General features: G+C 38.0%; 2 protein-coding genes across 5 annotated transcripts; one reads left to right on the forward strand and one right to left on the reverse strand.

Annotated features, from left to right (window-relative positions):
• Positions 1-606: 606 nt before the first annotated feature.
• On the reverse strand, positions 607-6851 carry LOC124644112. Of its 2 annotated transcripts, none has more exons than XM_047183332.1 (3): positions 6788-6851; positions 1385-1506; positions 607-850 (listed from the first exon to the last, which is right to left on the reverse strand). In XM_047183332.1, the coding sequence occupies exons 1-3, from the start codon at positions 6842-6844 to the stop codon at positions 718-720; spliced, it is 312 nt and encodes a 103-aa protein (XP_047039288.1). In that variant the 5' UTR covers positions 6845-6851; the 3' UTR covers positions 607-717. The 2 variants fall into 2 exon arrangements, with proteins under 2 accessions (XP_047039288.1, XP_047039289.1); XM_047183333.1 differs by lacking the exon at positions 6788-6851 and adding an exon at positions 2421-2480.
• On the forward strand, positions 6545-19703 carry LOC124644111 (glycerophosphodiester phosphodiesterase 1). Of its 3 annotated transcripts, none has more exons than XM_047183328.1 (9): positions 6545-6732; positions 9871-10085; positions 10487-10665; positions 11680-11785; positions 12505-12597; positions 13682-13782; positions 14074-14202; positions 15097-15232; positions 15615-19703. In XM_047183328.1, exons 1-9 carry the CDS (start codon positions 6582-6584, stop codon positions 15723-15725), a joined length of 1221 nt encoding a protein of 406 aa, XP_047039284.1. In that variant the 5' UTR covers positions 6545-6581; the 3' UTR covers positions 15726-19703. The 3 variants fall into 3 exon arrangements, with proteins under 3 accessions (XP_047039284.1, XP_047039285.1, XP_047039286.1); XM_047183329.1 differs by having other exon boundaries at positions 16233-19703; XM_047183330.1 differs by lacking the exon at positions 6545-6732 and adding an exon at positions 9711-9717.
• Positions 19704-22141: the final 2438 nt, after the last annotated feature.

A 22141-nucleotide genomic window follows, 5' to 3' on the forward strand; every position in this document is an offset into this window, starting at 1 on the left:
CATAATTTGTTCGCCTCGACTGCCATCACCGTCGTGTGGATTGGTAAATATTGGCTTTAAAACATTGGGAGTTGTTCGTCGAGATCGATCCAAATTCCCAGGGTCTAGATTTCCGTGCAATTTTGGCGCCAACTGGAGCCGGCCGGCGAAATAACAATCACAGATATTGGCAAATTGAACGAATTCTTAAATGTTTATAAGTTTTGAGCAGTCACACTTTCAAGTTAAGGGCATTTATGCGTATATTGTAAATAATAAAATGTTAAACATGCATTTAAGTAATGAATTGTTTTATTTACCTCTTATTTTATACGCCATGGTCACAAAATGGTTATTCGACGAAAATTGACCGTGATTCGCAAGGGTTGCGTTCGCAGATGGTCCGCAGACTGACGCGCATGCGGGGTGCAAAATCTACATTTCTTTTAATATCAATGAATAGTAGTCCCCTCTCCCCATTTAGTAGGGTTGATGAATGAATACATTCGTACCCACAAGATCAGACAGATGTCTACCGGGGATAAAATATGTATAAACAAAAGAAGAAAAACTAAAACAAAAATATCATAACTATTTATATCAAGTTATTTAATGAAAAGTAAAGAAATATAAATAAAAAAAACGCGAACAGCCACAGGAATTTATATCTTTAAAACAGCGCCACCTATGCGCGAGATTTGTAATTTCGTCTTGATTGATAATAACGCCATCTAGTGGCTACTGGTCAAAGTTGCAAAGGCTGCAGTCTGGACACCTTCGATGAGCTTTCCGACCGCGCCGGCAGTATTTCGAATCGTTCGTTTTGTATTCATGGTAGTTGCCTGACCGCGTTCTTGACCTGGAACATGACCTGGAGAAATATATCTAGAATTATTAAGTATTTGGCTGAAGTTTATAACTAATCAATGGTCTGGGATACCTAGGGATATTGGGTTGCCCGGGTAACTGGGTTGAGGAGGTCGCTCCTTGAAAACTGGAAGCCGACCTCAATACAATTTGTCTAGCCTTTTCCCAACTATGTTGGAGTCAGCTTGTAGTCCTACTAAGGGCACGGTTCAGGTGAGTACCAGTGTGAAATATGAAGCGATTGTTTGAAGTCGTCTGAATGATATGCCCTGCAGTGGGACAATAGAAGGTTTCTGATGTATAAAACCCATAGTCCTTCCCAAATGCCTTAGCGGTTCTGAAAAGTGTGAGAAGCTGCACATCAGGCATTCTACGGAGGTGCGTTAGGAATATAAGCCACATGCTCGTCTATGACCAGGATTTAGGCCTCCCTGGCTCCCCCACATTATGCGGTGGGGCTTGAGGCCTTCGGCTGTGAGGATCCACCTCAAAGAGCTGAGATCTGCAACAAACAAATTCAAAAATCGTCCGTACCTACCTTGATCGTGAACGCGATAGTCTGGGCGCGTGTCGGCACTCATCCTCTTCCTCTTCCTGACCTTTGAACAACAGTCCCCAGTATTGGTACACTAAGTATATCAGGGTTAACACTGCAGCCAACTGGAACCAAAAGAAACCAAAAAGGTTACGTACATTAACCAAATAAAGTAAGTAAGATGGTCTTTGAGACTAGCCGTTGCAAAATTGAAGGAGAAGTGAATTTGAGAAGAATTGAAACGAAAGAGGTTTGGATCCAAAATTGTTGCTAAAATAAGAGTCAGACAGCCAATCAAATTAGATTTTGAATCCTTAATAATAACGGGATAGCAGATAGAAAAGTCGCCGCTCACCAACACGCATGCCCAGCGCATTGAGTTTGGACAAAGCCCCCCAGAGTGGGAGTGACCTTTGTCCAGCAGTGGACGTTTTCGGCTGTGGCGACGACGATGGCGACGAGGCGATGTGTACATATTATTAATCAGACAGTAAGAACAGTGCATTCAGATCAGCCAAAAATACAAAAACTGCTCGCTCTTTTTATAAAAAGTTAATGGAAAACTTTAACATAATGGGTAACCTAGAAAAGGTTTAAATTACATGAACACAAAAGACTCCATTAACGAAGCAATAACTAAGCTATTAGAAGATTATTTAATTGAATCCATTACGGAGTAATTATAGCTATATCGACTACATTATGACCAAAATCGTGTCAGAAAGTACGACTATCTTTATCAGTGTGGTTGGTTTTTGTCTCCCTAATCTGGAAAGAGGTTTTACTCATTCCTAGGACTCAATCTAAGTAGTTTTAAGTTTTCTATTTTTACTGTCATCATTTCAGAATTTTATCATACACAAGTTGTTCAGGAGATCTAAGGAGGTTATCATTTTTCATACAGTTTGAATTTGTCTTCATCTTTGGGGTGGCTGTAAGACTCTATAACCACAAATAGCAGTTGTACAAGGAGGTGAAACACCAATTCCACGATGGGGAAATCTGATAGGAGGAAAAGGCATGACAAGGCTAGACATACCGCAATGTTAAGCTGTCTAACCCGAACGAAGTCAACTATTGAGTCTATCAATGTTTCCATTGCCGCTGCCTACAGAGTTTACGTAGGTTTTTGCGAAGAAACCACACTACATGGCCTGAAGCATACTGTCGAGAAAAAACTTCACTGGCTCGAAAGGTTGGGTTGTGGCCGAAAATGTTCTAGTTTAAAATATATCACTTAGAATTTATTTGTTTTAAAAATACCCATAATTTTACGTTTCCGAAATGACAGTTGGTTGTTGATGGATAATGACGTGTTCTTTTTATGAATTCTTCTTTTTTTATGGTTGATGTTTTTTGGGTTTGCAAGGAGAATTTAATGCTATATTTTGCCATCATTTATTTCTAAATACTGTCTTTTTACTTCATTGTTATTATTAGGATTGAACCTTTTAATATTCTGCTCCTTAAAATCTCCTAATTTCTTGGAAATTGAGTTATCAGTCTATTGGGCTGAAGAGGATACAGACAGGAAGGAGGATATATGAGATCGGCAGTCACTGCATGTTACTCAGCTACATTCAGTTAGATTGGAAGCCGACCACAACATAGTTGGGGAAAGGCTAGGCAGATGATGAATATTGATGATGTTTCAGGGTGCTCTGGCTAGCTCTGACAATGAGTGCATTTGGAGGTGCTGTGTATTGCGCGCTCAGCCAGTATTTTAGGTTGGTAGACCTTATGTATAACATTATATGATAAACCTAGGTACATACTTCATACTGTTCATATTCTTAAGTATTTTATGGTTCATCTCGACGCATAGCCGCGACTGCGCTTCACGATGTCTCGGGTTTGAATCCCGGGACGGGACAAAATCGTTTTGTCGGTTTTAGAAACTTTCACAAAGCAGCACGGAGTCTGGAAGTTCGCGGTATTACACCCTCGTGCCTGTGAGGACACGTAAAGAAGTCGTTGTTACAATTTGTTGTCAGAGGCCGTCAGGCGGACTTGAGAAAACTCTGACACTAGGGCTTGTTAGGTGATTAAAGCTGCAGCTTACTCGATAAAAAGAAGAATGGTTATCCTCGCAGGTACAACTCAGAACCAGTGGTGGTCTCCCTACAGCGGGACTACAGGACTTGGTGGACCACCTTCCCAGCGGTGACCGCCTGCTTCCTCGACCGGGTACAGCCGGATAAGGCTAGGGAGTTGATTGAGGAGTAAGTAGAACATTCGAATTTGGCCTGATCCAGAAGACACAGGTTAAGTAGGTCCCCACTAGATGGACGGTTGATCTAGTCACATGAAGCTGTAGACCAAGTAAATTGGCGAACATTGGCCTCCCGCCTTGACCAGCAGTGGCCATCCTTCGGTTGGAACACTTATTAATGTACATTTATTGACTCCCCTACATGTTTACTACGCTTATGTACTTCCCTTATACCTGTAGTATGTTTATGTACTACGCTTATGTACTGCGCATATGTACCACTAAGCTTTATTACGCCTATTCACCGCCTATTACATGACTACAGCAGGCCGCACCACGGGCAGGTTAGATTGGCAATTTAGTCAGGGCCATGTTGGTTAAGTGGGTTTGACCGCTTACAGCCCTAGGGACCCTAAATATTACAATTAGGATATAACAGTTTTTATGGTAACAGCCTTATTCAGGCGTTGCAAATGGTAGGGCTTAAAATATTTAAATTATTTATAAAGTTTATATATCACATTTTCTCTAACTCAAACTAGTTCGATCTGTACCATCCTAATTTCGAGAACCCATCATCAACACACATCCTCATCTTCCCTCCAGCACCTGGAACGTGACAGAAGACTCCGACCCTGAGAAGTACCGTTACTACTACGAGTTCATAGAGCTGATAGCTGACGTATCATTCAGGAACAACCTGCAGAACTTCTGGAAGTACCAGACTGATGATACGGTCAAGGGTATTGATTTGCTGGATATGGCGTTAGCTGTCCATCCGTCGTCTGTGCTGCAGGTTATTGTGTCTAATAATGAGCATGAAGTAAGTACCAGTACATATAGAGATTTATCTTCACTTGTAATATAGAGAGGAAAGCATTAATTGTATTTTTTTTTTATTTCGAAAGTACTTGAGCGATTTGAAAAATTCTTTTGAATTTGCAATTTGCTAGTGAAACCGGGGGGAAACGGCGAGTTAATTATATGCTAACTACCTTTTTGAGTATCTAACTGACGACGATTAAGTAACAGCCGTATGGGTCGATCGATCATGGTAAGCAACGCTTGATCATTCTGTCACGACGAGTTCCTCCGTTTACGAAGGTTTGTCATTTAAACATCTTTGGCAGTCGTGACGGGTAGTCAATAGCCAGAAATTCTGACAACATGTCATATCAAAGGTATCCTATTGCGGACAGATTGAGGAGGTAGGTACTCAGCAGTTAGACTGGAGGTAAACACCAACAAAATTTTAAAACCCTAGGTAGATGATGATGAATGTCCGCCCTGTACGTAAAAGGGTTACGAGGATCAGATAGACCGATCGTGTCGCTTCATATACATAGATTCAGCAAGAGATAAGTCTGCATTCCATTTCTTACAGGTGCACTGGAACCCCGTGATGACAGAAGTAGGCATGTGCCTAACCTTCAACTCCATGTATGCAGAGTACCAGCACATGCTTCAAGAAGTAGACTGGGTGCCATTCCCGCTGTTCCAATGCCACTACCACAGTGGGCAGTGCTCTGTGAGAATAGACTCCATGAATAACGCTGTTCGGGTGAGAATCGCTTGTATATTTATGTCATATTATTTAGAAGTAAAAGGCTAGAATGAAGCAACATCCGGTTAGACTGGAAGCTGACCCCAATATAGTTGGGAAAAGGCTCGGAGGATGATGGCTAGAATGGAGACTACCTACTAGCAGAAGGAAGATGATTTATACCTACTTACTATATTTTAAACTATTGTTGTCAACGAATATATTGTTCCAGTATTTTATACATTCTCCATATGAGATATCGACGGCCATATCCAACCCGACCGGCGAAGTTTTACCTGGTGAAGAACTGATAATTGATTATAAGGTAATCTTTCTTCAATATTTTTTCTTCTAATCAGGCCATCACCTCCTATGTACTTCCTTATATCCTCCCCTATATACTCCTCCTATGTGCTTCCCTTATAAACCACTCTGTTAATGCCTTGTTTACTTTCCTATGTACTAACTCTTTTGTATTCCCCAATGAATTGTATACTCCTTTATGTCCTACTATATACCCAATATATACTTCCTTATGTACTCCACCCGAGTTCAGACATACATCTGTACATTCGCGTTTAAATATACCTAAGTAAGGATTTCGTGAAGATTGTTTTCCCATCTGCAGGTAATAGAGATCCAAGCATCCCCAAACGTGAAGAGTTTGAGGACTGAGCAGCGCCGCTGTAAATACCCTGATGAATGGATCAGTGACTCCATACAAGTAAACCAACAAATCTTTATTTACATATAGTCTTCAAAAAAACAAAAAAGATCATTCATTAGAGATGCCAAAGTAACGGCTGAGGAGGTCATATAGGAAGGCGTTCCATGTAAATCTCTGGCACTCAGCTGCATCTGATTAAGCTGGGGAAGCCGACCCCAACGTTGTTGAGAAAGAGCATGGCAGATGATGGAAAGCATCTTTTGCTGAGCAACCATGAGCCTCAAATAAAAAAATTGGCACTAAAATATTAAGTCAAAATGTCTTCGAATCCTTTCCAGGCCTACAGCTTCTCTCTATGTCAGATGCACTGCCGGAGCCGCATGGCTGTCATGTTTTGTGGATGTCGACCCTATTTCCACGTCAAAGGAGGTGAGTATACAAGAATAATGGAGTGAGGGTGTCTCTTGGGAGACTTGCATCTCAGAATTATTTTTTATAGCGTTTGAGTAGCTTATGTGCAGCTTGTATACAAAAGAGGTTTATCGGAGGTCTATAAACTCAATTGTAACCTTTTAACACTGGCCAATAATAAAAGAAAAAATACCATCAAAAAGTCAACTGACAGCGAAAGAAACTGTCAAGGAATTTTTCAACCCAACCAATTTTAAAATAACAATAGTTATAGTTACTAAAATTTCCATTATTGTTAAATAATTTTAATTGCTTTAATATTATTTAAAATCTCAATCTTGTCTATTACATTGCGCGCGGAAACAAGATGGCGACGTCTGTGATGCGCACGGGATGGCGTGCATCGGGAGGAACGTTGAAATCCTTATCAACATACCCAAAAACCTTGCTAAATGCACATGTCTACCCCAATGCGCCGAACTCAATTATTATTCACACACAAAAACGATCCTTATTCGGTAAGCAATAGTTTTCATTTTGTTGTAATACCTAGATTATTTAACTGGACCATACCTTTGTTCTTCTTGATTCTGCCTCGTGGACTGTTCCTAAAGTAAGGCACTTTCTCATTCTGACTAACTTGGTTGACTTAAGAATCTGTCAATGTCAAGTTAGGAACTTATCTAGATGGTCATGGTTCAGTAGATGGGCAGGAAAGAATAGAGAACTTCTTGGGTAGGAGACAGCAACTAACCTGGGCAGGCTTATACGGAGCATAGTTTTGCCTTTTGGATCCTTATCTTTAGAATACCAACTTTTAGAATCAGAGACTTGTTCCTAATCTATTATGTTAATGGTATTTTTATACATAGAAGGATTTATTTAATTCTATGCCAAAAACAAATAGGGGTGATAAAGGACCCACAAACTACCTCAGATTAAACTTGAAGTTTGCAACTATCCGCTATCCATTTACCCACTAAACAACTGCTATTATAAAATCTCTTTCATTTAAACTTTTTATTTAAATCTACATGAATGGGAGCACGGAATCTGACGAGGACCCTCGTTCAGCCATCAGGATCAACATGATGCCGCCAAAAATACGACTGAACAGAGACATAATCTTTACATTGGAAGATCTTTTTGGTTCGTTCTTGTGACCTATGCAATTGTGTGGTTTTAATTGTGTTGTGTTGTCGCTTTAACTCCATCGAAAATAACAGTCTACGCATGATGTGGATTCCTATAAGTGAGGAAAAACATTGCATGGTTGTGTTTGTATTTTTTTTTTTTGTATGAAGTTGTGTATTTCTTGTAGGAATTCCTAATAAAATGAATAAATAAACAGGGTCGTAGCACACATAATAAATTCACTATGAAAAGGATCGTCACGTCACCGTATCCACTCGAGCAGGGGCCCGATTCTCCTAATTTTACTTAAGCGTCATACGATTCACGTTCGACTCGGTTCGACTGAGATTCAATCCCGACTCGATTACGATTGAAGCGTATGTGGCATTCCGCTATTTTTTTTCTTTGAAATAAACGTTTTTATCCTTTTCTGTCATTCAATAATGAATCATTTTGTCTGCATATGATTTACGATTGCAAAATGATTGTACAGCGAACTACCATAAAGACCAAAATCACCAAAATAGCAGACCAATCGCAAACCAATCGAATGTCATTGGAATACGATTGGTCTTGTATTAGTAGCAGAATGCCCGATAAGGTTAAAACTGCTATTGCGATCAGATTGCGATTCAATTTCTATTCGATTTTGACAATATTAACTTAGGAGAATCGGGCCCCTGTTCTTTATAATTTGTATGAAACTCCCAATTACTGTACCTAACGCAAACTAATAAATTGTAATAAGAACGTAATCGCCTTGCCTGGGGCCCGATTCTCCTAACAGCCAGTTTCTTCATCAAAAGTTTAAGCCAAAGTAAAAGTCAAAGTAATGTCTAAAGTAAAAGTAACGGTCAAATTCAATTTTTCTATATGTTTTGCTGTCACTTTAGCCTTGAAAAAACGAATTTGACCGTTACTTTTACTTTAGACATTACTTTAACTTTAACTTTTGATGAAGAAACTGGCCGTAAGTTAATAATGTCAAAATTGAATAAAAACTCAGTCGCAATGGCAGTTTTAACCGTATCAGGCATTCTGCTACTAATAAAAGACTAATCGTATTCCCATGACATTCGATTGGTTTGCGATTGGTCTTCCATTTGATCTATACGGTAGTTTGCTCTACAATCATATTGCAATCGTAAATCATTTGCAGACAAAATGATTATGGACAATACGGCAAGATATGGCAAGTTTTAACTAGCCACCAATGTTTGAAGTGGCTTAGGCACTTAGTGTGATATTTTATTACGATTTTTTTATGTGTTCTTGTGACGAATTTAATTTTATTTTCGTATGGCATGTGCTATATTTACATGTTTTTTTTTATTGACATTATAAAGGTAAGTTTTATTCATATTGCACTTATTTGTTTGTTCTCTACACTCATTTATTCAAACTATATAGGCTGAAAAATCAGCACCTATTGAACGCCAAAAAGGTTTTATTTATTCAACTCGACCTATGTTTCTTTTCAGCGTCACTAGGTGGCACCACAGCACTCTTCGTGGGGGCCAGCGTGTTGACCGTGGTGGAGACTTTCCTCTTTATCATACGACAGCTGGTGCCTTTGGTCATGAGAAGAAGCCGCGTTAAAGTTGTTGCGTATAAACCTTAGAGATGACTTGCTTTGGCTAGTCCTTTTGGCTAGTTTTACATTAAAATTGTGTAAAATACATGCACCCGTAGTCCTTAAATGAGGAGTTGTTTGCCCACAAAGATTTAAAAAAATAGAAATGTTTCGACGAGTTTCTTGCATATCTGCCTATTTATTTTCATAGGACTACTGTAGTGTTAAGGTAAAATAATGTAGTTGTTAAGTAAAAATAAGTTAATAAATAATGTTTCATGTGGTTTGATTTACCTTTCACTTATTCTTATCTTTCATCAAACTCAAAATCCATCCATCCTCCGAGCCTTTTTCCCAAACTATGTTGGGGTCGGCTTCCGCAGTCTAACCGGATTCAGCTGAGTACCAGTGCTTTACAAGAAGCAACTGCCTATCTGACCTCCTCAACCCAGTTACCCGTGGTTAGACTGGTGTCAGACTTACTGGCTTCTGACTACCCGTAACGACTGTCAAGGATGTTCAATGACAGCCGGGACTCAAAATAAATGAAAAAAAAAGAAAATCTGTAACATCAGTTACTGGAAGGCAATAATTATATAGCTCAATGTCACTGATATTGTACAGCACACATTTCTGTTAACGCTGACGTAAGCAACAGCTCTTATTATGAAGAAAATATTTTGTAAGTTTTCCAAATAATTAGCAACTAAACGCAACCTTCTAATTGTTGATTAAACAAACGACAACAGAAACGAAACGTTAGATGCTGTCATAATGCCCCTCCCACTATACAAATGTATTTATTTTCGAAAAATCTAACCTAATTTTAACCAATATTATAACAACGAACGAACGATAATCATGTTTTTGACTGTGCTGTCGTTAGTGATAAACGCTATTTACTATGTGTTCTCTTTTTTGTATTTTTTACTCTCGTTTTCACACACAGTTCTCCCTTTCGGTATGGATGTGGGTATACTGGGCTTTTCCGCCTACTATTTGACTAGGCTGAGGAAACCTGAGCCGGAAAATGTGACCAGTATATTCGGGCCCGAGCCTTGGGGTAAGGAAAGTATGCAGAACCCAGAGAAAGTGGTCCGTTGTATCGCGCATAGAGGCGCAGGTTTAGACGCTCCTGAAAATACTATGGAGGCCTTCAAGTATGTAAGTAATAATATAAAACTCTTTGCTATACTCTCATAAAGGTATTGAGGATAGAGTTTTTAATCAAAAGTCCAAGATCTGGCTGTAGAGAACATTTTAGATCAGCAAAGTTTGTAAACAATATTGATTTTGAAAATAGAACTATTACGCGATTAGTAATATTTTTTATACATTTCAGTTTGTATTTTACTTTTAATTACTAGAAGTGGAAAGTTATAAAAATTTTTTGCTTGAAATTATGTAAATAACAGACATTTTTGATATTATTATGTAAATAATTAATTTAATATATTATGTAAATAACTGACTATTCTATTCTGATTCTCTTGCCTCACATAATTTCGTCGGTTTTCTAAGCTTTTAGAGTCTTGATCCAATCCTAATATTTTCCATCTTTCCAGTGTGTAGAACGAGAATGCAATATTGTAGAACTTGACGTCAGAACATCCAGAGATGGCAAGCTTGTACTCCTACATGACCAAGGGTTGGAAAGGCTGACCGGCACAGATATAGCTAATGTACATCTCATGGACTGGGATAAGATCAAGGATATAGATGTGGGTGCTACTCATCCTAATAGGTCGGTTTGGTTAGCTTTTTTATTGTTTTTAAGTAGGGGAATAGACTGATAATACACACAGTTCATTATAAACAATATCGCTCGTCCTTAGATGGCTATCAGAGTAATTTTTTTAATTTGAAGTAGTAAATAGGCAATTGCTAATATCAAACTTTGAAATAATGTAGTCAGATTCATGACTAAAGTGATGAACCAAGTTACATTGTAGTGGCACATAGCTTCTAATTAAATTGTTGTGTCAACATACCATTTTATGGTAAATAATATAGAGGCAAACCCTACTCCCCATCATCCTCCGAGCCTTTCCCAACTATGTTGGGGTCAGCTTCCAGTCTAACCGGATGTAGCTGAGTACCAGTGCTTTACAAGGAGCGACTGCCCTATCTGACCCCCTCAACCCAGTTACTAGGGCAACCCAATACCCCTTGGTTAGACTGGTGTCAGACTTACTGGCTTCTGACTACCCGTAACAACTGCCAAGGATGTTCAATGACAGCCGGGACCTACACCCGAATGAAACCTACTCCCCATGCCCCATACCCACAAATAATATAGCATAATTATGACACTTAAATAAAGTAGCTTTATGTTAATAAAACAGTTTTCAAAATTGGTTCAGTAGCTCCAGAAATTATAATATCAATGTAGATTCACACAACATGTGTTGTTTGTTTGTTTTCTTTTAATTTTATATATTAGTTATCTTGTGATAATGATATTTTTATTTGACTTGTTCTGTATAAATTCTGGTTCTTCCAACCAAACAGACAGACATGTGTTGCTGGGGAGTTTGTTGCGCCACTTCTTCCCAGCAAAAACATAGGAAGTGGTGAAGGCTGGGCATTTTGGGGGCTGTCTTTTGTTTTTGACGTTCGAAAAGTGCTGATTTATCAGCCTAATTTGAATAAACGTTTTTGAGTTTGTGTTTATCCAATTAATAAAATAGTACAATAATTTACTTGTATTGTAATATTAATATTATATTTGGTGCTAAATGTCTCCTCTATATTTCAGGAAACAGTTTCCCGACGTACGTCTATGTCTGCTCGACGAGGCTCTGGACTACTTATTAGCTAACAATGTCAAGGTCATCATTGATGTCAAGGGTGAAGATAAACAGGTATTCTTCAAGTGATTTTAAATCTCTACTAACATTATAAAGCTGAAGAGTTTGTTTGTTTGTTTGTTTGAACGCGCTAATCGCAGGAACTACTGGTCCGATTTGAAAATTTCTTTCAGTGTTAGATAGCCCATTTATCGAGGTATGCTATAGGCTACTTTTTATCCCGGTACGGGAAGTAGTTCCCACGGGATGCGGGTGAAACCGCTGGCAGAAGCTAGTAGCTAAATAAAAACAGGAAAACCCGAATTGAGATACTCTTTCTGTATGGGGAGTTGGTTAAATGAAACATGTATGTTTTTCTTGTAAAAAGCAATGATTTAATTTGTTTATGGTTTATTGTTTTATGACAGAAAAGCGTTATTCAATAAACCTAAGAGTTTATGGCACTAAGCAAAATGAATGGTTTCTTGTTTATAAGAATAGGCTATGTGGCATTAATGATGATTATAATGATTAATATGAGGCCTGAGGTAATTGCTAGCTGAATTTTGACCAAAATCATCCTTTGATAATTATTATTCTAATTAATTTTGTAAAATATTCTAATTATAATAATGTGCATAAGGGAAGGATAATTTCAATAATATCATATTTATAATATAACATTGATCAACTGATATAAAATAACAATTAATATATGTAAGTAAAATAGTCCTGTCTCATTTTACCTGTAAAAACTATTTAGCTATATTCAACAATAAAATATAAAATTGCAGGTAGTAGCAGGTATATTGAATTGCTTCTCCACCAGACCAACGTTGTACCAAAATGCAGCAGTCACCTGTTTCAACCCATTTGTATTATATCAGGTATGTACTTTTACAATACATAATTTCATCTCTATATTACGTAATTACTGATTGTAAGACCCCTGCCTCATTAGGACGCCAATGGCGACGTCGCCGGCTACGTATCCAAGCAGTTAGTATTGAAATGTATGGAACCTAACTCACTTGGCGACGGTTTGGCAACGTCGCCAAATTGGAGGCGTGGCCACGAGCTACAGTTCCCTACGTGGCTTCTGGCTACCGTGGCAGCTTGGCGACGTGGCCACAGTAGCCACTATAATGTACACGGTAAAGCGCACCTCCCTCACACAGTCGCCAGTGTGGTCGCCAGTCAGCGTGCAATTTCTTCAGCGACGACGTAAACAATTGATTGTCGAGACGCCATGGCCACTCGACATTTGGATGCCAGAAGTAGCCAGACCTGTGCCGCTGGCGACGAATTAAGGATGAATTAAGTGGCTGGTGAATTAGAACGCCAATGGCGACGTCGCCGGCTACGTATCCAAGCAGTTAATATTGAAATGTACCTAACTGGCGACCACTCTGGCGACTGAGTGTTCGAGGTGCACTTTACCGTGTACATTATACTGGCTACCTTGGCAACGTCACCAAGCTGCCAGAGTATCCAGAAGCCACGCAGAGAACTTTAGAACTGTTAGCAATTTGGTGACGTTGCCAAACCGTCGCCAAGTGAGTTAGGTACCATACATTTCAATATTAACTGCTTGGATACGTCGCCATGGCGTCTTAGTGAGGTAGAGCTCTAACTCATGAAATAACTTTGGCTGTCTGAAGTTGGCCATAGTAATGGCTTAAAAATGGTGACCAGCTGGTCTAATTTTCATGAGGTAAGTACATACTAGCTTCTGTCTGGTGTGTTGTGGAGGGAACAAATTCCCCCACATGGATAAAGGGCAGTCTCTTATTGTGATATATGCATGTAGCTATAATTGCTGCTTCGTTTTATCAAATTCCACCCAGATTTTTTTTCTTAAAAAAGTAAAAAATCCATACATCTTTACGAACTCTTGCATTTACTTGCATTTACTGATTTTATTGATTTTTATAATGTCTGTGCAATTTTATACCTTGTTCTGATTCCCAGATACGTAGGAACGACCCCCAGATAGTGGGAGCTCTCAGTTACCGGCCGTACTGCTTCAGCTCGCAAGAGTATGACGCAGAACGAGGTCCTAACAATCCTAGGTGAGTAATATTCTGAAAATAGAGGCTAATTACTAAACTGTATTTTGTGGTTTACTGGTATTGTGCATTTTGTACAAGAAACATTCACATTCATAACTTTCTCCTCTTTGGCAAATCGTGTAAAAATAATAACTGAAAAAATATACAGGCTGACCAAAAATATTTTGAAAATATACAGGCTGACCAAAAATGTTTTTGACATTATACAGGTTGACCAAATTTTTTTTAATGTGTGTGTCATTTAATTTTGCCGTGGATTTTGGTGACATAAATGTTATTATTTGCCCACAGATTCGCCGACAACCTCGCCCTACACAGCGTTTTACGTTTCGCGGACATGATACACTCGCTACTGTGGCGCTGGTCGGCGCGCTGGTGCGCTGTCAGCGCCGTGCTGCTGCACAAGGATATCGTGAGCCCGTTAGTGATCAGTTATTGTGTAGTGTGCTATGTGTCTGTGTCTAGCGGACATGATACACTCGCTACTGTGGCGCTGGTGAAATAAATATTGTCATATATTGAGTTTTATTTTGTCTTCAGCTAAGTTTTTTATTGGTGTCGTTCTTTTTGACGTTTTGTAAAAAATAGCAATATTTTCGGTTTGAACAGCATAATCGTTAATACTCCGAAAACCATTTGCTTCGAAATATTCCGTAGTTATTATTACAAGCTTTTATTTAACTTGCAATGTATGTCTGTATGTAACTATGTGTGTTCGGGTGGAATTTTACAACTCAATTTTAAGGCACTTGCCCTCAACCGATTGAGCTGAAATTTTGCATACATGTTTAGTTTGGACGACAATGTATGTTAACCTATGTGACGTCATCCTAAATCCAACATGGCTAAATATACAAGATGGCGGACTAGTTATTTTTAAGGTACCTATACAATATGGGTATCAAATGAAAGGGATTGACAAGTAGAACACATTGCACTTTACGAAATAAAAATCCAAGATAGCCGCCGCTACAAAATGGTGAATAACCTATTTTTTTTCGATCCCATCCATATGGGTATCCAATGACAGGGCTTGACAAGTAGAATAAAGTGCACTTTTTTTTTTATTTAATCTCGTTTGTTCTTAAGAAAACAGTCCTATCCTGCCCTGTTCACATTATTAACCACAGTCAAAATATTTCCGTTCCCATTCTTCTCTATTGCCCCATTTAAGTATAACGATAAACGAAACCATAACCGCCCGTGTACTTTTCTCCCATTTATGAAATCAGAGACTTAACTATTGAAAATGGTTCGGTTATCGCTAATATAAATGGTGGAACTTACCGTAACTCTTATATCTTGTCTTACTAGGAGTGAAATCCAATACTGGCGATGGCTCGGCGTCCGCTGCGCCGGGTGGTGCGTCAACCGACCTTTAGAGAAGTTGTACTGGCGCGGTGTTCTCAAGGCGCCCTACCTGGCCAACACGCTGCTTGGAGAACCTGATGTGAGTAAAATTTTATATAGGGGGGGTGTTTTGTAATGTACACATTTTGAGATGATGGAATATAGGGTTAACTTCAAGAACGAAACCAAATTATTAAAAAAAAAAAACATGTTTAATTTGCATATTTTTTTAAATTGTACTTTTTTGAAAATACAGTGTGTAACTTTGAACTAAATGATCTATCATGATGAAACAAATTCCATAATGAAAGTAATTTGGCGTTCTCATATATTTTATTTTTTTCATAATTTTTTTGCAATATAATTGTTGCAAAACAAAACATAATTATCTGCAAAAAGATCTCCACAAATATAGGGGGTTGCTGGGATACAAAAAGTTTTTTTTTTTTATAATTTTTGTTTTTATAACGACGAATTTACAGGTCGAGAAAAAGACAACAGAGAAGGACAGTTACAGCAATTTGGACCGCCCCGGTCCGCTAGTAGACAAACTGCTAGAACCCGAACGAAAGATGTCGTCCGGACAGAATTAATTGCTATTTATTTATTTAAATAATAAAATTAAAAAAAAAAACGAACAAAATGACCGATATAGGCGTAGTTCTGCGGTGACAAACAGTTTTGGGCTTTTAAAATGAATTTGGTTAAAGTCAGTGTGCCTTTAAAAAAAAAGACTATTTGAAGCCATTCTTTTTTTACTTACGACGGAACGGAGCAGGTGTTATGCGTTTTAAATAAATAATTTGACGTAAAGCGAAAACAAACAAGTTGATAATATAATTCCATTTAATTAAACGTAGATATGTGTATTTTGACTTAGAAGAAAGTTCGCCTCAATTTCATTTGACTTCTATTTCTCCTAGTGCCAAATAAACTGTTTGACATCGCAGAAAAGCCTCATTGTACCTACAAACGAAACCAAATTATTAAGTATTATAGTCTCCTAACCACTTCGCCGATCGACCGATCGATTTTTTACGCAACTACAAAATGGGGATTAAAGTTATCGGGTAAAAAACGCAATATTTTCTCATTCGTAGATCAAAGAGACCTCGCGGAAAAGTGACGATGAGGCGCCTCGCCTAAAGGGAATGGATTAGAAGCCTCGGTGCCTCGACGCAGCGGCGAGGCACGCCGGACGGAGTCAGACTGCCTCGAGCGCAGCGGACTTTTAACTTTAAACTCACTGTTTAGGGCCCGTTTTTCCTTCGAATTAAATTTTTTGCAGCCGTTGATTCACTCTTGATCGCGTAAAAGAAAAACTAGATATATTTTCGAGTTTATCTACCACATAATGTTCGTGTTGAATTGGTCTTATTTTTTGACTTGCAATCGGCCAATGATATAATATGACCTAACTTAAGCAAGTTTTCGTATAGAGACAATCAAATACAATAAGGTCGGAATTCAGCATACACAGAAAAGAATGTAGACTTTACTGTTTTGACAGTTTCAAACGATTTTTTGACAAATTCGGTCATACATGTGATTGGTCGATATTGAACGGATGAAATGCTTTATTTGCGTGCCGTAATTAATTTAGATCCAGCAGTAATTTTAATCGATATTGTTGAATAAGAATACATGTTTTCTATATTTGAACATTTTTGCATTGGAAAAACAGGCCCTTTATTATTTTTCATATTTTTTTCTCAATCATTTCTAATGTTTTGCTGTCCGCGAGGCCGTCTTGCCTCGTCGCTGCACTCGAGGCGTCTCTGAGGTTTGTTAACTTCTAATTATGAGGTTATTAGCTCAAATGTACCATTTAGGACCCATTTACAATCATCTGTTAACTTCTATCTGAGAAATAAATATGACGGTTTGACATATTTTCTGTCAAAACGTCAAACGTATTCTTCAAATAAAAGTTATCTGTCGATTGAGAAGGCCCTCAAATAGCTTAGAATTACTATGCTTAGATAAAAAGCAATACCTACAAAATAGTAGGTAATAAACTAGACCTGCACGCTGTTAAGCTATATGTAGGTAAAGAATTTATTTTATTTCAAGAATATTACGAAGCCTTGAGGTGCGTTTTGGAAGCGAGCTGTAGACCGCATGTGCAACGACTGCATGAAATCTGTTGATATTTGAGGGCTGCTGGCGTTCTAATACAAAACGATTTTACACACACTAGTAGTACAACTGCGGTTCGTACGATCGGCAGTTGCAGTCGTCAGCTGGGTTCCAAAACATACCATGAATATTGAATGAAATACCTTTTCTTCATATTTCGCTCTATTTTTTTTTAATAGTTTGTGCTGATGACCTCAATAATATGATTTATGAATACCGTGTACATATTATTTTTGTATTTTGAAAACAGTATTTATTATTTATTTTTTACACGCTAATTATTTATTTAAAAATTGTTTTGTTCAAGTTTTTTTTACGAGATTACTACGTTTTTGACTAGATTTGGTACCGAAACGAAGTACATAAATTTTTTAGTACCAAAAAAATGTGGAATATTTTTATTTGCAGCGTTGTTTTAGGTTTAAAAGAAAGAGTTACGTATATTTATTTTTTGATTGAAATTTAACATTTCAGTAGATGCATTTTAAGGTGCTGCTTGTAAAATCGAAGACTGTATGACTTTTGCAAAATATCACTTTTAATAATTGATTAAGGATATGGCAATAACAAAAGTACCTATATGATATATTTGATATCCAGCAAGATTGCAAGAATATAACCCTTTTTTGCCAAAAAGGATTCTTATTCGATAGGAATCTACTGGATTAAATACATTTTATATCGTACGAAACAATAGATAGTGTATTAGAATTGGCCTTTAGTCAAGTTACGTTTTTATTTCATGAAGAATAAAACGGAGATGAAACTAACTGTACGTATGGTAAGCGCATGCAAAATTTGATGCCTTTTCTGAAAATTCTTGTAATTTGTATTACATTAATCGTTTTGACAAAGAAAATTACTAAATTATTATGTTATTAGGTAACCTTGCCAATGATGCTTTAAAATTTAATTACCTCTTTGGTATTACAACGACATTTTTTTTTATATTCACGACGCGTTTTCTGTTTTAACGTAAATGCGCCTTAAGGTGAATGCTTGGACTTGTAGCGGGAAATTAAAAAATAAAATGTTTTTTTTTTTTTTTTTTTTTTTTAGTTTTACCTTAGTTTTTTTCGATAGGAGGCATGATCTTAGCGATTGCCATAATAATATAAGTCGAAGTAATTTTTGATGTCTCTCTTTTGCTCCGAAAGATCTTACAATTTAAGTGTAATCCGATAAACTTTTTAGCGCAAAATATAACAATGTATCGGATTGTATTTGAATTTAAGAACTTTCGGAGTCAGACAAGGATGTAAGAAATGCTTTGAGGTATATTATTACCGCGATAGATAATATTATGTCTCATATCGTATGTTAACATATTTATGTAAAACATTTTATATTTGAATTCCCGCTACCAGTTGAAACATTCACTTTAACGACATTAAAGCAATGTACCAATATATTGGAAGTAGGTACATGATTATTTGCCCAGTTTATTTTATTAATGTGAGAGTATTATTTTACCAAAAATTAAATGTTTATTTAGTGTTATTTGCACAAAATCTTGTCCGTCGTTATTTGTATTTTGTGGCTCTTCGTTAATTTCTAATGTTACGACCTCTTTGCAGAACTGCTGTAATTTTTAAATAATAGTAATATACAAGGAAGGTTGAATTGCCTTGAGACACTTGTCTTATACGTTTTGACCATTTTTTGGTACAGTCTGTGCGAAAACTGCTATTTTCCCTTGAAAATTGACAGCTGTCAACTGCACAAAAGATGACACTGCTGCTGATTCTGCATTCATTTTGATAGCTAAACGCTATACCAATTTGGTTAAATTCAAATTGATTATAGATTTTTGTTTATCATACCCTTCTGTGTGGTCGTAACATTAGCAATTTACTACTGTATATGTCAACATGCCGAGATTTTAAAATAAAAAAACGGGAAATTATTGGAGTTTATAAGTAATATATTTTAATATTTTTCGTATGTTTTTGTATTACAGCTTGTCTAAGCTGAAATGACGCCTCCTATTACTTACCGCATTTATGTCAATTCGGTACTGCTTAGACGTAAATGTAGCCTAAACGAGCTACATAGCAATCAACCTATTTTAATCTGTCAATTTTCTTCAATAGATTTTCAGCCTTATCACAATAGTGGAAGGTTAATGTTCGATTGGTAACATTTGACAGATTCGGGTAAGTTGACCTGCTTGTGTACCTACCTATTCTATTTATATTATATGCTGGTCTACCTATTAATCTCACAGTAAAATTTACAAAATGGATAATGTTGCTAATAAAAAAAAACAGCAAAATCATAAAAGTTTTTCTCTCGGAGTATTGACAATATGTATGAATGTATTAGCGAAGAGCCTTACCGTAAATGTACAAAGTACTTGTAAGTTGGTGTCTGTGTGTACGACTGTATGAATTGTAGCTTGTTTATCTCAAATAAATATGACATTTTGGCTATGATTTGTTTTTTATTATTTTCTATTCACAGTTTCTAATCATATGGAGTTGCAGATAGTGTTACCTAAAGACAAAAAGTTCAGAGGCTTGATTTTCTTTGAAAAATCCGCCGACAAAGCCCGGCGACACCACCCGGCGGCTTTACTGTTTGAGATTTATTCGCTAACAAAGGTACCTGCCTAAAAATTAAAAAAAAACGTTCCGGCCGGAATCCTGAGAAAAGTAAAAAACTCCTGTAATAGGTATGGTAACACTAGTTTACAAGTGCTATTTTAGGATGAGGCACAATGATTCTATCAATCGCGTGATTCAATAATCAGACTGTAGGTACCTAAGTTAATAATCACGCTAGACATCTAATTAATTTTAATCTTAAATCATATTACACGTGTCACTCGTGATCCCATAAAGACATTAGAAAGCTGATCTCTTGAACCCATTATCTTCAGTCTCTGTCCGGTCTGAAGTGCAATTGAGGATTACAGACGTAACGTACCTAAGTACACACTAGCTTTCCTCTCGGATATAATATTAATACTTAGGTACATGATGTTTTGGTTCGAAGCGGCAGCAGCACGCGCAGTCGCCCTCAGATATCGACCGATTTCATGCGGTCGGGCGGCGGTTGCAGTCTGCAGCTTGCTTCCAAAACGTAGGTACCTTAAAACTCGCGAACACGGGCAACGAACGGACTCGAAGCAAGTATAAAGTAAGTAATTAGCTATGAGTCGCGCTGACCGTATAAAACACCTGCCTCGTTTATTTAAATCTTATGTAGGTTTATCTACTTATTTCAACTCATGATCATCCATATCGAGGCGTAATTGAAGCATATTTTAAACGTTAACGTCTTAATTAGTCTTTTGCTAGTGAAAAGATGTTGCTTTAAGTTCGAGGTACCTACCTCGTAAAATGAATATGTGCGCTATTAGCTATAATTAGGGCTGTCATCCGTCCGGGTTTCCCCGGATTTGTCCTCGTTTGGAAATCGACCGGGCGGGGTTTAAAATAAAAAAAATTAGGTCTATGGATGCATGGAAAATTACTTGCCCGAATGAAAATCTACCCAGCAACCCGTCTTCCCAGAGACAGTGGGATGAGCCGCTCTGCAGAGTAACCCGGAATAATTTAATAGAAACGGCAATTACTCCTGCTGAGCGAGCGCGCCTACTGGCTGTGGGTAGATGGGTGTCGGGACTTTGGCTGCAGGCACTACCGTCGTCAAACATTGGCACCGTGTTTGACGACACCAACTTTCCGCCTCGCTACCTGTTTACGTTTAGGAGCACCGTGCTGCTCCCCTCATCGCTGCCACTGTGGTGAGGCTGTCACCAGCCTCGGACACCACGGCCTGTCGTGCAGCCGTAGTGCGGGCCGTATTGCGCGGTACGCAAATATCAACGACATTATACGTCGGGCTCTTGTTGCCGTCGGGGTGCCAGCTGTACTGGAACCAAATGGCTTGGCACGCGACGACGGTAAGAGACCAGACGGCATGTCTTTATTCCCTTGGAAGATGGGTAGGCCTTTAGTATGGGACGCAACCTGCGTCGATACTCTTGCGCCATCCCATCTTCCAAGTTCTGCGTGCTGTGCTGCTGCTGCTGCTGCGTGCGGCCGCGGAGAACCTCAAGCGGCGGAAATATAGTGGCCTTGTCGGCAACTATATTTTCGAACCGTTTGGGGTTGAAACCCTCGGGTCGTGGGGTCCGAATGCGCACACCCTATTTAAAGATCTGTCTAGGCGGCTGGTTGACGCTTCTCGTGACCAAAAGGCTGGCTATTACCTCGGACAAAGGATCAGCATGGCCATCCAACGAGGTAATGCTGCCAGCCTCTTGGGGTACGCTCCCAGTTGACAGCGATGGGGATGAATTTTTTGACGCCTTTTAGATATAGTGTATTAAAAAAAAAAAAATTAGGTCTTGTTTTTTTACATATTTTCGGACTCGGGTTAAAAAGCGATTTACGCAAAATGTCCGGGTTTGCCGAAATTCGAGATGGCAGCCCTAGCTATAATGTTAGTTTTTGTTTCATAAATGTGAATATTATAGCTTAGTGTTAAAAAAATCACATTTGTTGATCTACCGGTGATACCAAAAAATGAAACAATTATTTTTATTCATAACATAACATTATTTTATTTTAAAATTAACAATAGAGGAAACTAATTTCTTACAACCAAATATACGCAGAATGAATAATAAATCACATGCAAAATACGTTTAGTTTGTTCTTCAAATTCTAAAATTCTAACATTAAATTAAACTAGACAGTATTGTGAATTAAAGTAGAATTTTCCACTACAGCTGCAGGAACACCCATAAAATTCCTTACTTTTAAACTCACCCAGTGTATTACGAATAAATACATTTTGGTACAAATCCTGAATATTATTGCACTCATCTTGATTGCAAGACCCGCAAAATCAGGAAAAT

This window comes from Helicoverpa zea, chromosome 29 (assembly GCF_022581195.2).
Source record: "Helicoverpa zea isolate HzStark_Cry1AcR chromosome 29, ilHelZeax1.1, whole genome shotgun sequence".
Lineage (NCBI taxonomy): Eukaryota > Metazoa > Arthropoda > Insecta > Lepidoptera > Noctuidae > Helicoverpa > Helicoverpa zea.

What these genes read in the sequence shown, in the direction of transcription:
- LOC124644112 (XM_047183333.1), bottom strand. Translation starts at nt 2,480, where the DNA reads ATGGAAACATTGATAGACTCAATAGTTGACTTCGTTCGGGTTAGACAG. An exon ending in TTAGACAGCTTAACATTGCG is followed by an intron (nt 1,507 to 2,420) that starts GTATGTCTAGCC and finishes TTTTGGTTCCAG; the next exon opens with TTGGCTGCAGTGTTAACCCT. An exon ending in CTATCGCGTTCACGATCAAG is followed by an intron (nt 851 to 1,384) that starts GTAGGTACGGAC and finishes ATATTTCTCCAG; the next exon opens with GTCATGTTCCAGGTCAAGAA.
- LOC124644111 (XM_047183328.1), top strand. Translation starts at nt 6,582, where the DNA reads ATGGCGACGTCTGTGATGCGCACGGGATGGCGTGCATCGGGAGGAACG. An exon ending in ACAAAAACGATCCTTATTCG is followed by an intron (nt 6,733 to 9,870) that starts GTAAGCAATAGT and finishes TTTCACACACAG; the next exon opens with TTCTCCCTTTCGGTATGGAT. An exon ending in CTATGGAGGCCTTCAAGTAT is followed by an intron (nt 10,086 to 10,486) that starts GTAAGTAATAAT and finishes CCATCTTTCCAG; the next exon opens with TGTGTAGAACGAGAATGCAA.